Source organism: Bufo bufo, chromosome 7 (genome assembly GCF_905171765.1).
Source record: "Bufo bufo chromosome 7, aBufBuf1.1, whole genome shotgun sequence".
Classification (NCBI taxonomy): Eukaryota; Metazoa; Chordata; class Amphibia; order Anura; family Bufonidae; genus Bufo; species Bufo bufo.
In genome coordinates, this window is record NC_053395.1 from 200,808,859 (window position 1) to 200,823,315 (window position 14,457).

Below are 14,457 nucleotides of genomic sequence, written 5' to 3' on the forward strand. Positions count from 1 at the left end.
TTATTTTAAAAGAAAAAAAAACATAGGGATATATATGTTTAATCGAGAATCATTGACATATATTTAAGCATATGATGCATTTTGTGTTTCAGGAGAGTAGTGGTTATTACAAAACAGGATAATGAACCATATGGATTTGAAATTCAGGTAAATCCAAAACTCTTTGTACATGTTATCTACGCAAATATTGTAAAACATAAGGATATTATTATCTGTAAAGAATAAATCAAGGCAACTGGACATACTGTAGATTTCTTGAAAACGTTTCACTCGTTCTTCCAACAAGAAGAGCCAAAACCTCTGGTCAAGATTCAGCCGTGTACTTTCATCTAAAAGAAACAGGTCACACCTTTGAAGACAGTCAAGTACGTGTTTTGGATAAGGAGGCCGATTGGTACAAACGAGGTGTGAAGGAGGCCATCTACGTAAAAATGGAGAAGCCAAGCTTAATAGAGGCGGGGGGGTTAGACACCTATTGTCTGCCACATACAATGCTGTCTTGACACCTTTTTCTGGGAGGTCATTATCACCTACTGACTCCAATTAGGATAATGGAATCAACACCTTTGACCCCATGCTGGGTATAATGACCTCTGACCCCATGCTGGGTATAATTACCAGATGTTGATTCAGTTACATATTTATTCCCAGAGAATTCTTGTACAGTCCCTCAGAATTGAGAAAGCTCGTTGGAGTGAAACGTTTTCAAGAAATCTACAGTAAGTCCAGTTGCCTTGATTTATTCTTTACAGATATGCCATGACCTGGATAAATGAGAACCTTCACAGACATAAGGATATTATTGTAAATTATTTCTGTGCCTATGATATTATTATGTTATCATTATATTATCATCATAATGAAAGTCAATGTCCAGCAAAACATTTTTTAATATTTAAACTAAAGAGGTCCAAACTTCTGTGTCTGTTCATTTTACAGTGTATATCTTTATTGGAGCCAGAGTTCTGATTTTCTGAAAAGTTATAAATCTCCTGAACTGACAGTCACCACTAGGAGGAGTTTAGGAGGTTACTGTATACTGTTTTATATTAGTGATGAGTAGAAATCGAGGGGACCCATAGCGAATCTCAGAACTGGGCCCCCCACCCAAATATAAAGTGCAATTATTGTAACTGAGACTAGTATATACGTATATATATATATATATTATATATATATATATATATATACACACAGTACAGACCAAAAGTTTGGACACACCTTCTCATTCAAAGAGTTTTCTTTATTTTCATGACTATGAAGGCATCAAAACTATGAATTAACACATGTGATATTATATACATAACAAACAAGTGTGAAACAACTGAAAATATGTCATATTCTAGGTTCTTCAAAGTAGCCACCTTTTGCTTTGATTACTGCTCTGCACACTCTTGGCATTCTCTTGATGAGCTTCAAGAGGTAGTCCCCTGAAATGGTCTTCCAACAGTCTTGAAGGAGTTCCCAGAGATGCTTAGCACTTGTTGGCCCTTTTGCCTTCACTCTGCGGTCCAGCTCACCCCAAACCATCTCGATTGGGTTCAGGTCCGGTGACTGTGGAGGCCAGGTCATCTGGCGAAGCACCCCGTCACTCTCCTTCATGGTCAAATAGCCCTTACTTTCAAAGTTTTCCCAATTTTTCGGCTGACTGACTGGCCTTCATTTCTTAAAGTAATGATGGCCACTCGTTTTTTCTTTACTTAGCTGCTTTTTTCTTGCCATAATACAAATTCTAACAGTCTATTCAGTAGGACTATAAGCTGTGTGTCCACCTGACTTCTCCTCAACGCAACTGATGGTCCCAACCCCATTTATAAGGCAAGAAATCCCACTTATTAAACCTGACAGGGCACCCCTGTGAAGTGAAAACCATTTCAGGGGTCTACCTCTTGAAGCTCATCAAGAGAATGCCAAGAGTGTGCAAAGCAGTAATCAAAGCAAAAGGTGGCTACTTTGAAGAACCTAGAATATGACATATTTTCAGCTGTTTCACACTTGTTTGTTATGTATATAATTCCACATGTGTTAATTCATAGTTTTGATGCCTTCAGCGTGAATCTACAATTTTCATATTCATGAAAATAAAGAAAACTCTTTGAATGAGAAGGTGTGTCCAAACTTTTGGTCTGTACTGTATATATATATACAACAGACAGAGGCCATGGTTTACAGCTGCCTCCCCAGTGTGTGTGAATGACTGAGTGATTATTACACTAACAGTCAGTCACTCACACACAATGTGATCAAGATTGCTGCAGTAGACCTCCAGCCTTTGCTTCTCACTGAGTTCGTCAACGTGGTGGTCACAGAGGCAGACACTGGGAGGGCAATATAGAAACTTCTCTTGGCACCTGCTTTACATCCCTGCAGTGGCACTGGCAACCAGTAAGCATACGCCTGCCGCACCAGAGTTTAGATAGGAAGATGCTTCCTTCCTCTGCTGTTGGTGCTGCTGTGTAAACCGGCTTGTAAGCCTTAAGACTAGAAAGTGAGGGGGCGGGGCCATACAGCCCTGTCGGGCCTCCCAACTTCACAGGCCCCATAGCGATCTCGTGGTCTGCCGCCATTGGCGAAATGATTCTTGAGCGAAATGATTCTACGGAATCGATTTGTCCAATCAGCAGGGTTGTTAGGATCGATTTGTCCAATCAGCAGGGCTTATGCAAATGAAGAAGCCCTGACTGGACAAATTGATTCTGTACAATCATTTCACTCACAGGTTTCATCTCCCTCTAGTGGTGACTGCAGGCCACTAGAATCAGTTGCATGCACCGTTTGGTATCTACTGGAGTTGTAAGATCTGCCAATGGCAATGAGGTATTAACAGATATTTTCAGGGTTCTACATTGAATATACAGTAAAACCATCTATACATTCACATTCAATGTGTTATACATGATCTCTTTTCGGATTATAGACTTACAAGCTGCAGCATGCATATGGGACAGACATGAGGACCTACGTGTACAAAGTGCATGAAGACAGCCCATCGAGCCATGCTGGATTAAAAACAGGTTAGTGTCCGTACCTTTCTCATAGGAAGCTGACCATATACAATGGAACAAAATAAAGGGTGTCTTGTGGTTCCCCTCAGACCATGCATTATCAGACTCCAGTAGATGCATACCAAGAGTTGGATACATGTAATATTGCTTGAATTAGCAATTGAGTTGGGCAGTCAGAACAGATAGAGATGAGCGAAGTATTGGAAAATTAGATTCGGCTGCTTCGCCTAAAAAAATTTGCATTGTGACGAATTACTTCATCACTAAGTGCATTTCTTTGTAAGTAGCGGACACAATGACAGGGAGGGGCGATTGCGCCGCCACGATCATTGTACCCTTCAGATGCCACTTGCATATATGATCAGGGCATTTGATTGCAATAATCCAGTGTAAAATAAAAAAATAAATAAAATCATACTTTATCCATTTGATCACGAATGCACATGGAGTAACTTCCGTTTTTTTGGCGGACCCATTGAAGTGAATAGTTCCGCATACGTTCTCATTGACTGTGCTGTGTCTGGTTAAACCAGCAAGGTGATAGGCAGTGGTGATAGAAGGTGGCCCCATACTGATCTGATATTGATGTCTTGTTCTAAGGATAGACTATGAATATTATAGTTCCAGAACGCTGTAGAGAAAAAAAATGCTGTGTGGCGAATACCACGCCTTGTGCCCGCTTGACGTCACCTACGTCGAGCTCACGAGCCGCGGTATGGTCATGGGTTACCAAAGCTTGATGTTATGCCCTCCAGAGGAGCAGGTAAGGTCGGCTTGGTACAGTTTACACAGACATCTCCTGTCCAAGTGGGCACAGAGAGGCAACAAGCTGAGAGAGCCTTTTCACTGCCGAAGTGAAAACAATGCTGTCTCAGCCCGGGTATCTGCCACCAGCTTCTAGTTTGATATAAGCCCGGTCCGCTAACGGGAATTTATTGGGTGAGAAACCAACCCGGGGTAGCTTATAACTAGGCCAAAACATGGACGTGGGGATTCTTGATCGAGATACAAGATATAGCACAAGATTAAATTACTGTATATATTTAATCGCCTTAAGGGCACACTAGATAACACAATATACACAGAGAATATATACAGTGGTCTGAGGTTACAAATACAGGTGATATAGGTACAACAGGGTTAAGCAGAACAATAAGTCAGTTTACCAGATATATGAGTCCTTTGGGTAGTGATGAGTTCTTAGCTGTATTCACGTCGGAGGCAGTGATGTCAGCTGGTTGCAGGTCCCTCCAAACACATTGCACTATGTGACCCCCTTTCAGAGAAAGACACGCCTGCTTGCTGGCACAAGCCTTTTAACCTGTAGCCTGCCCCTCCCCTCCCGGCCTTTGGGAGGGTTCTACCCCCCCTCTGCTGGACTGGCTGAAAATGACCCAAAAAACCCTTTAGGGTTTATAGCTCCAGTCCAGAAGTCATAGGGAGATGGTTCTGGGACCAACGGATCCGCCAGGGTTCCGGCTACAACTAGAGTCCAAACATGGTGCCGCTATTGGGTTTCTGTGGGGAGATATAGATGACTCCCTTCCCTGGCATCCCACCCTCAAACAAAGACCATGGGCATGTTCATCATGGCCACCGGGACACAAATATGTATCCGGTTTGCGCCTGCGATGGCCGGGAGATTCATAATTCCTTATGAAATGTAGGTGCCAACATGTCTGGGAGGTATTAAGCGTATAGAGAAAAAATAGCGTGCTCATAAAAACGATACCTTTATTATAAATTAATAGGTAAATGGAGCAGAAAACTGCTCAAATGGTGACCATGACCTAACAGAAGATTGGTTAAGTCTTTTGACTCCTGCTGTGATTATGATACCACAAGAAAATAAATAAAATACTTTATAGGGATAAGCCTATAGTCATACAGGTGATTAGGTATTTATATCCGCGGACAGGTGATGGGGGGTATTTAGAGGGAGGGGAGTAACTCTCCCTGGGTGTCCCTCAAAATCTAGGCCCTAAGCCCAGGGATATCCCCAAATGGTAGGGATACCCTGTCCCTGTACCTATGGCTATAGTCAACCTATAATAACCCTACTTAGATGGTGAATATTTAAGATGAATACATATAAACCCCGACACGTTTTATCTGCGCCTGGCAGATCATCAGGGGGTGGTAAACAAACCCTAATTTGTAGGGCAAAAAAGGATACACAAGATAAAGAAATGAGACTTAGCTCCTGTATACAGTCAGTGGGAAGTATAGGATGATACTGAGTCCTGTCAGTTGATAATAAAGGATTGATATAAGGACTACTTTAACAATTTCCACAGGGTTTCTGTTTCATATACTCACTGATCAGGAGGGACCCACTGTCTAACTTCATAGATGTTAGGGGGGAGCTGATGTGGCTGGTCTGTAGAAGCCAGTGCTCAGTATTTAAGCACTGGTATCATCTAACACTTCCGGACGCCGGTATTATGCATTTCCGGTTAGTGGAACGCATGGCATAGTTGCGAAGCGTTACTTCCGGTACATGGCACGTATGATGGAACGCATAATACCGGAAGTGTTTGCATAACTTCTGGTCTCTGGAGCGCAAATTGGAACGCATGAGGCTAAAGATAGATCGCACATGCGTCCTTTACAGTCCTTGAAGCGCTTATAGAAGCGCAACTGGTGGGAGATCCAGAGATGTATATAATTATGATCATTTAAAAAGGTAACCTTAATATACTGATAAATGTATAACGGATAAAGAGATACACAAATAATAAAATAAAACCTCCGTTAATATATTCTGTCACAGATATACAGACCTGATAGTCACAGGGGAGAGACATATATAAAGTGTAGCTATAGTTAGATGCCACACGCAAACCTTATGGGATCCGCAGACTGTATGGGGGGCCCATAAGAGAAACAAAGTAAGATAAAGGGCAGATGATAGTCCTGCCCCTATTAGTTAGTGGTACTTCTCGTACCTACATGGTCCATTAGTGAAAGGGACATTAAAGAAACAGGGGAAAGGTCAAGTTAACCGAAAAGGAAAACCAGCTAAATGAAACAGGTATACGTAAGCCTCTCATTCAGTCCTCCTGGTGACTGGGACCGGAAACTATAGATCCATTCAGTTTCCTTCTGGAGTATCCTCCGGTCCCAGTCACCCCTTCTGGCCGGCATGGGGACAACCTCAAGTGCCGCAAAATGAATGGACCTGAGGTCACCGTTGTGATGATGATTCACATGGTTGGCCACAGATGTATCATTCTTTTTGACTATGTTGTTGACATGTTCACATATTCTACGTCTCAGCTCCCTATAAGTTTTTCCTATATAGTCTTTCGGACAAGTGCACTGGCATATATATATGACCCCTTTAGTTTTGCAGTTAATGAAATCACTTAAGGTATGTATATATTCGGTCATTGAACAGGTTACCGTTTTGGTTGGATTGATGTGTTTGCAGGCCTTACATGTCCCGCATTTAAAAATCCCTTTTGGTTGCCTGTCAAGCCAAGTGCCTTCTTTTTTTACCCCTGAATAGTGACTATGTACAAGTCTATCTTTCAGTCTCCTCCCCTTACGGTATGTAACTTGTGGGAAGGGAGAGAGAGATCTTCTTTATCCATAGTCAGGATTGGCCAATAAGTTCGCAAAATGGCCAGAACCTCTCTATTAGCTATATCAAAAGTAGAAATCAGACGGATCAGATTTGCATCATTCTTGTTTTTTGGTCTGGGTATCAAAAGATCCCCCCTCTTGCTGTTTTCGGCCATGTGAAAGGCCTCCCTCAGAATGGATTGAGGATAGCCTTTTTGCGTTAGCCTATTTTTCTATTTTTTCGATTCTTTATAAAAGTTTTCCCTATTGGAGCAATTCCTGCGCATGCGCAAATATTGTGCTTTAGGGATACCTTTTTTCACTGCAGGAGGATGGTAGCTGCTCCAATGCAGGATATTATTCGTGGCAGTTTCTCAACTGAAAATGATTCTTCAACTGGGCCTTGAACAAAAGGTTATCAATAAGTCTGAATATCAGTTTCTGCTTCCTAAAAATCCTCATTTGGCGACCTTCTACAGTCTCCCAAAAGTTTATAAAGGGCTAAATCCCTTAAAGGGTCGCCTAATTGTGTCAGGGATAGACTCACTTACCCATCACTGTGGTATCTATCTCGACAAAGTACTCAGAGAATTTGTATCTTGTTTACCATCACATACAAGAGATACCATGGATTTTCTACGGAAAATTTTAATTATATCGCTTGATCCACACTGCTATCTCGCCAGTATAGATGTTGAATCACTCTATACCTCTATACCACACGATAAAGGCCTAGCAGTTACAGCACACTTTTTGAGATCAAGAGGTACCCAGTTTTAGAGTCATAATCAGTTAATTATGAGTCTCCTTGAGTATACCCTTACTCATAATTACTTTCTATATGACAGGTCCTTTTACCATCAGCTCAGGGGGACGGCGATGGGCAGCCCTTGTGCCCCGACCTACACCAACCTCCTCCTGGGCTGGTGGGAAGACAAGTATGTGTTCCCCGACCGGACTGTTTGGTGGGGTGACATGGTTGTCTTCTGGACCCGTTATATAGATGACATCTTTTTGATTTGGAACGACAGCCAAGAGAAGTTCCATAGCTTTGTTTCGGCCCTTAATGACAATATAGTGGGACTAAGGTTCACAGGCGTAATTGAGTCTGATTGCATCACTTTTCTTGACGTGGAGGTGAGGTTGATAGACGGCAATCTCACCACCACAGTTTTCCGTAAGCCAACTGCCACGAATAATATCCTGCATTGGAGCAGCTACCATCCTCCTGCAGTGAAAAAAGGTATCCCTAAAGGACAACATTTGCGCATGCGCAGGAATTGCTCCAATAGGGAAAACTTTTATAAAGAATCGAAAAAATTGAAAAAATAGGCTAACGCAAAGAGGCTATCCTCAATCCATTCTGAGGGAGGCCTTTCACATGGCCGAAAACAGCAAGAGGGAGGATCTTTTCATACCCAGACCAAAAAACAAGAATGATGCAAATCTGATCCGTCTGATTTCTACTTTTGATATAGCCAATAGAGAGGTTCTGGCCATTTTGCAAACTTATTGGCCAATCCTGACTATGGATAAAGATCTCTTGAAGGCTATCTCTCTCCTTTCCCACAAGTTACATACCGTAAGGGGAGGAGTCTGAAAGATAGACTTGTACATAGTCACTATTCAGGGGTAAAAAAAGAAGGCACTTGGCTTGACAGGCAACCACAAGGGATTTTAAAATGCGGGACATGTAAGGCCTGCAAACACATCAATCCAACCAAAACGGTAACCTGTTCAATGACCGAATATATACATACCTTAAGTGATTTCATTAGCTGCAAAACTAAAGGGGTCATATATATATGCCAGTGCACTTGTCCGAAAGACTATATAGGAAAAACTTATAGCTGAGACGTAGAATATGTGAACATGTCAACAACATAGTCAAAAAGAATGATACATCTGTGGCCAACCATGTGAATCATCATCACAACGGTAACCTCAGGTCCATTCATTTTGCGGCACTTGAGGTTGTCCCCATGCCGGCCAGAAGGGGTGACTGGGACCGGAGGATACTCCAGAAGGAAACTGAACGGATCTATAGTTTCCGGTCCCAGTCACCAGGAGGACTGAATGAGAGGCTTACGTATACCTGTTTCATTTAGCTGGTTTTCCTTTTCGGTTAACTTGGCCTTTCCCCTGTTTCTTTAATGTCCCTTTCACTAATGGACCATGTAGGTACGAGGAGTACCACTAACTAATAGGGGCAGGACTATCATTTGCCCTTTATCTTACTTTGTTTCTCTTATGGGCCCCCCATACAGTCTGCGGATCCCATAAGGTTTGCGTGTGGCATCTAACTATAGCTACACTTTATATATGTCTCTCCCCTGTGACTATCAGGTCTGTATATGTGTGACAGAATATATTAACGGAGGTTTTATTTTATTTTTTGTGTATCTCTTTATCTGTTATACATTTATCAGTATATTAAGGTTACCTTTTTAAATGATCATAATTATATACATCTCTGGATCTCCCACCAGTTGCGCTTCTATAAGCGCTTCAAGGACTGTAAAGGACGCATGTGCGATCTATCTTTAGCCTCATGCGTTCCAATTTGCGCTCCAGAGACCAGAAGTTATGCGTCGCAACTATGCCATGCGTTCCACTAACCGGAAATGCGTAAAACCGGCGTCCGGAAGTGTTAGATGATACCAGTGCTTAAATACTGAGCACTGGCTTCTACAGACCAGCCACATCAGCTCCCCCCTAACATCTGTGAAGTTAGACAGTGGGTCCCTCCTGATCAGTGAGTATATGAAACAGAAACCCTGTGGACATTGTTAAAGTAGTCCTTATATCAATCCTTTATTATCAACTGACAGGACTCAGTATCATCCTATACTTCCCACTGACTGTATACAGGAGCTAAGTCTCATTTCTTTATCTTGTGTATCCTTTTTTGCCCTACAAATTAGGGTTTGTTTACCACCCCCTGATGATCTGCCAGGCGCAGATAAAACGTGTCGGGGTTTATATGTATTCATCTTAAATATTCACCATCTAAGTAGGGTTATTATAGGTTGACTATAGCCATAGGTACGGGGACAGGGTATTCCTACCATTTGGGGATATCCCTGGGCTTAGGGCCTAGATTTTGAGGGACACCCAGGGAGAGTTACTCCCCTCCCTCTAAATACCCCCCATCACCTGTCCGCGGATATAAATACCTAATCACCTGTATGACTATAGGCTTATCCCTATAAAGTATTTTATTTATTTTCTTGTGGTATCATAATCACAGCAGGAGTCAAAAGACTTAACCAATCTTCTGTTAGGTCATGGTCACCATTTGTGCAGTTTTCTGCTCCATTTACCCATTAATTTATAATAAATGTATCGTTTTTGTGAGCACGCTATTTTTTCTCTATACACTTAACACTAATTAATGACGTGTCGATTATCTATATTATCAAATCTATATATATTTTTTCCTTAAATGTCTGGGAGGTATCATTGATCCTGGCAAGGGCTCATACCTCCTGCAGGATCCATGCTCTCTGACTAGAGGTGTAAAATGTAACCAAATGTGGCCTGATAGGGGGTTTCTGCTATCTGGCTGCGGCTTTGAAGCAGGGCCCCCCTGTGAAGCTTGATTTCCTCTGCCATCTTTCAGCAAATGGTGGGTGCGAGGACATGGCATGACATATTAATCCATATTCCTCACATGCTTATACTTGGAAGCTACTAATAATATGCTATTGACTGACCTGTTATAATGTTTTTATATTCATGAGTACATAATGATGACCTTCTGCAAACCACTGAGGGTCTCATTGGCTCATTAACACTTAAAGGGGTTAGTCCATTACTAATGTAAAAATGGAAATCAGACATCATATAGCACATGACAATCTCTATAACAAAGCTAGAACCAGCCCTGTACCTCACATGGATCCAGAGATCTCCCCATTCATTGCTCTACTTTTATCAAGCTGAAAGCTCAAGGAGAGTGTCCTTTCGGCTGCAGCTCAGGGGGCGTGTCCATTCTGCTGAGACTCGCTCCCTATCACAGCTCAAGAGTAGAGATGGCCTTGCGGTTCGCCCGGCGGTCGTTTCTCGGCGAACTTTGCGTGTTCGCGATTCGCCGAACATGCGAACATATGGAGATATTCGCGCCATATTCTTTTACATTATGAAGACACATCCATCAGGACTGGTACAGGACAGCCAATTGAGACGTTTCAGCACATGGACACACCCCCTACCTTATAAATAAACCTGATTTGGCCGCCATTTTATATTCAGTGTTTTGCCAGTGTAGGGAGAGGTTGCTGTGTGGAGCAGGGACAGGCTGTTAGGGACGACAAACGCTAGCTAATAGGGCCACAAAAGTCCTTTTAAGGACTAGTATAGTTGTGCTATCGATAGGTGTGATACACAGAGGGGTGCGATATACTTATAATATACTTTTATAATGAGTCAAAAAACACATAGATCTATATAGTGATCACCTGGAAGTCAGGGGCCTAGGGGCTTACTAGGGCCATTTTTATATAGGGTAAGGTTCCGGACGGGGTCGCTCTTATCAGGGCGGGTGGTCTGTGGTTAGGCTATCAGGGCCAGAATAGCACCCCCTGTAGGGCAATATCAGGGCCAGTTCTTTGCCCACCCTGTCCTTCAATACCACATCATCATCTAGCCCAGGGATGGATGTTTTTTGCTTTCCCTCCGAGATTCATGGATGTGCACTGGAACCCCCCGGATTGTGGTAGGACATATGGTTTCTGATTTGGAGCCGCCGAGCACTTGTTATTGCCTACCACATCTATGCTTTTTGCTTAAAGGGGTTTTGCACTTTGTTTTAACTGATGATCTATCCTCTGGATAGATCATCAGCATCTGATCGGCGGGAGTCCGACCCCCGGGACCCCCACCGATCAGCTGTTTGAGAAGGCAGCCTCGCTCCAGCAGCGGCGCGGCCTTCTCGCTGTTTTCTGCTGGCCCAGTGAAGTCACGACTAGTATCAACTCCCGTAGGCGGGGCTAAGCTCTGTTCACTTGAATGGAGCTTAGCCCCTCCCACTCTAGTTGATACTAGTCGTGACATCACTGGGCCGGCGGTAAACAGTGAGAAGGCCGCGCCGCTGCTGGTGCGCCGCTGCCTATTCAAACAGCTGATCCGCGTGTCCTGGGTGTCGGACCCCCGCCGATCAGATGCTGATGATCTATCCAGAGGATAGATCATTAGTTAAAACAAACTGCAGAACCCCTTTAACTTTAATAATTTAATTAATTTTCATTTTAAGGGATATCTTTTCCATTCACACATCCGCAAAATGGGTCCGCACTCATTCCGCAATTTTGGGGAACGGGTGCAGACCCATTCATTTTCAATGGGGCCGGAATGTGCTGTCCGCATCCGCGTATCCGCATCCGCATCTGCGGATCCGCATTTGCGGATCCGCACTTCAGCATCTGTGCTTCCGTTCCCGCAAAAAAATAGAACATTGCAGACAAGATAAGGCGTTTTCTATTATAGTGCCGGCGATGTGCGGTCCACAAATTGCGGAATGCACATTGCCGGTGTCCGTGTTTTGCGGATTCGCAAAACACTTACGGACGTGTGAATGGACCCTCATAGTAAAATTATTAAAGGTTACGTTTTATCTTTATGTATATTCTAATGGATTGCCTTCCTTGTACAATGTTATAATATACTTTCTATGTTAGACAGTATATTATAGTGCATTTGTATTGTGCGGCAGTTGTGTGCGGTTCTGCTGCGATACTGCAGGTATATAGAGGGACAAGCGCAATTGGAACAAATAATTTCTACTGGTGTGATATACCAGTCGCCCCCCAAAAAAACTGATTGAAACGGGGTGTTATATACCAATATACTTTCTTTATAGTGCATTTGGGTACTGTATAGTGCATTTGCGCATGCGCGTACGTGAAAATTATATTGCCGATATTTCGCATTAAATTTTTTTTTAATGGAGATCGCAAATTCGAATAATACATCTGGTATGTCACTGTCCATGTTGTGGGACTATTTGTGCACATCTAGTAATTATTTCTTGGCTGCAAATATGAGCTGAAGGTTTTTCAGGTTCGCCTGCCATTAAAATGAATGGGACCCGCCGCGAACTTGCGGTTCGCGAACATTTGATCGCGTTCGCGAACCGTCCCGGCAGATGTTCGTCCATCACTACTCAAGAGGCAGTTGTAGGATGAAAAAGAGCATGTGGGGCCATCTCTGTGAGCTGGACAAAGTAATAAGAAAAAACAAACAAAGAGCAGGTGGCGCTACACAGAAACGTTTTATTGAATAACTCAGGGGCTATGCACAAATTTTTATTACACGCAATTGCAAAAGTATTCAGATCCAGGTGCTGGTTTGAAAACTGTAGAATTTTTTTCATGGGGCAACGCCTTTAAGTACCCCTACAGTCTTGATCATTAAAGAGGTTAGCCAATCCTTTAATATTGATGACACATAGACCATCAATGTCTGATCAGTGCGGCTTCAGACTACTTCATGCACCAGAAGACTGAACTGGAACTACACAACTACATCCATTGTGCAGTGGCCAGAGCTGGTTACTGCAGCACTGCTCCCAGTGAAATGAATGGGAGCAGTGCTGCGGTTACAAGTTCTGTCCACTGCACAATGGATATAGTTGTGTAGTTCTGTTGCCCGAGCTATTCAGAAACAGCTAATTCTTTGGGGTGTAGATTGATGGACCCCACAATCAGATTCTGATGGCCTATCCTGAGGATAGGTCATCAATAGTAAAGAAGTGGACAACCCCTTTAACACAAGTTCTGTTTTTGCGAAAATTTGTATCTATGTAGTTTTGAACAGAGGTGGATCCCATGGCTTCCAAGAAGAGGGTTCTGATAAAGTTAAATGTAACAAGAAATGTGCCTGCCAATATTCTCCAGAGCTCTAGGAACTGATGTCGATCCCGAGGCAGTAACCTCTTCACAATTGGAAACCAATAATAGAACTCTACTCATGGATCACCTTATTGATTTATGGGGGGAAATGTTTAAAATAAATGTAAAATATTAGATATTTAACCCCTTCACGACTGCAATCCGTTTATATACGTGATATTTGCACATGCCCCGTGCAGCTACCACGTGTATAAACGTCAAGCCAGCTCTTTAATCCAAGCGCTGCAAAGCGCTTGGATTAAAGCTTCTGCCCCTGCCCTGCTGCTGTCACGGACAGCATACAGTCCAGTAATGCCTGCAAGGGACCAATCAGAGTGGTCCCTTGCCGGCAATCGATCCGATTGGTTAGTCTGTGCAGACTAACCAATCGGATCGCGGCAGTGCTAAAATGCCGTTTTTCAGGCTCTGATCTGCGCTCTGCAGATCAGAGCCTGAAATCAGGTAATGTGTCCTGGTACCCCCGATCTGTGCCCCCTTCCAGTGCGCCTCCAACCCCCCCACCACCACCGTGAGCCCTGCCTCTGCCTGCCCCTGATGCGGTTCGTCCCCCCCCCCCCCCCCATCCATGTATCGTGCCCTGCCCCCTCCCCGCCCAATACAATTATCCTGCCCCCATCTGTGCCCCCTCCATGCTGGCTGTACCCACAGTTTCCAGCCATGCCCCATTTGTGCCCCCTGCCCACGATGTGGCCCCCCTGCTGTGTTTGATGGCGGCGGCTCCATTCCTGAGCCGCCGCCATCAGCAGCGAGTGTCAGCTCTATGCTGACACTCTGCTGTAACCCCTTAGATGCTGCAGTAGTGGCATCCATGGGGTTAATAGAGGGAGTGGGCTCCCTCTCTCAACTATCGGGGCTACCACGCTGCGATTGCAGCGCCCGATGGTTGCCATGGCAACCGGACGCTTTGCAAAGGCGTCCGGTGTTGCCACCTACAGGAAATCTGGTATAATTATACTTTGCAATGCAAGAGCATT

General features: G+C 43.6%; 1 protein-coding gene across 2 annotated transcripts in view; it reads left to right on the forward strand.

Annotated features, from left to right (window-relative positions):
* The window catches only part of LOC121008592 (cytohesin 1 interacting protein), a 44,286-nt gene that overhangs the window by 10,672 nt on the left and 19,157 nt on the right, over positions 1–14,457 (forward strand). For both annotated transcript variants that reach the window (XM_040441230.1, XM_040441231.1), the window contains exons 4-5: positions 93–147; positions 2,918–3,014. In XM_040441230.1, coding sequence (XP_040297164.1) covers positions 93–147; positions 2,918–3,014 — 152 coding nt within the window. The remainder of the gene's footprint in view (positions 1–92; positions 148–2,917; positions 3,015–14,457) is intronic.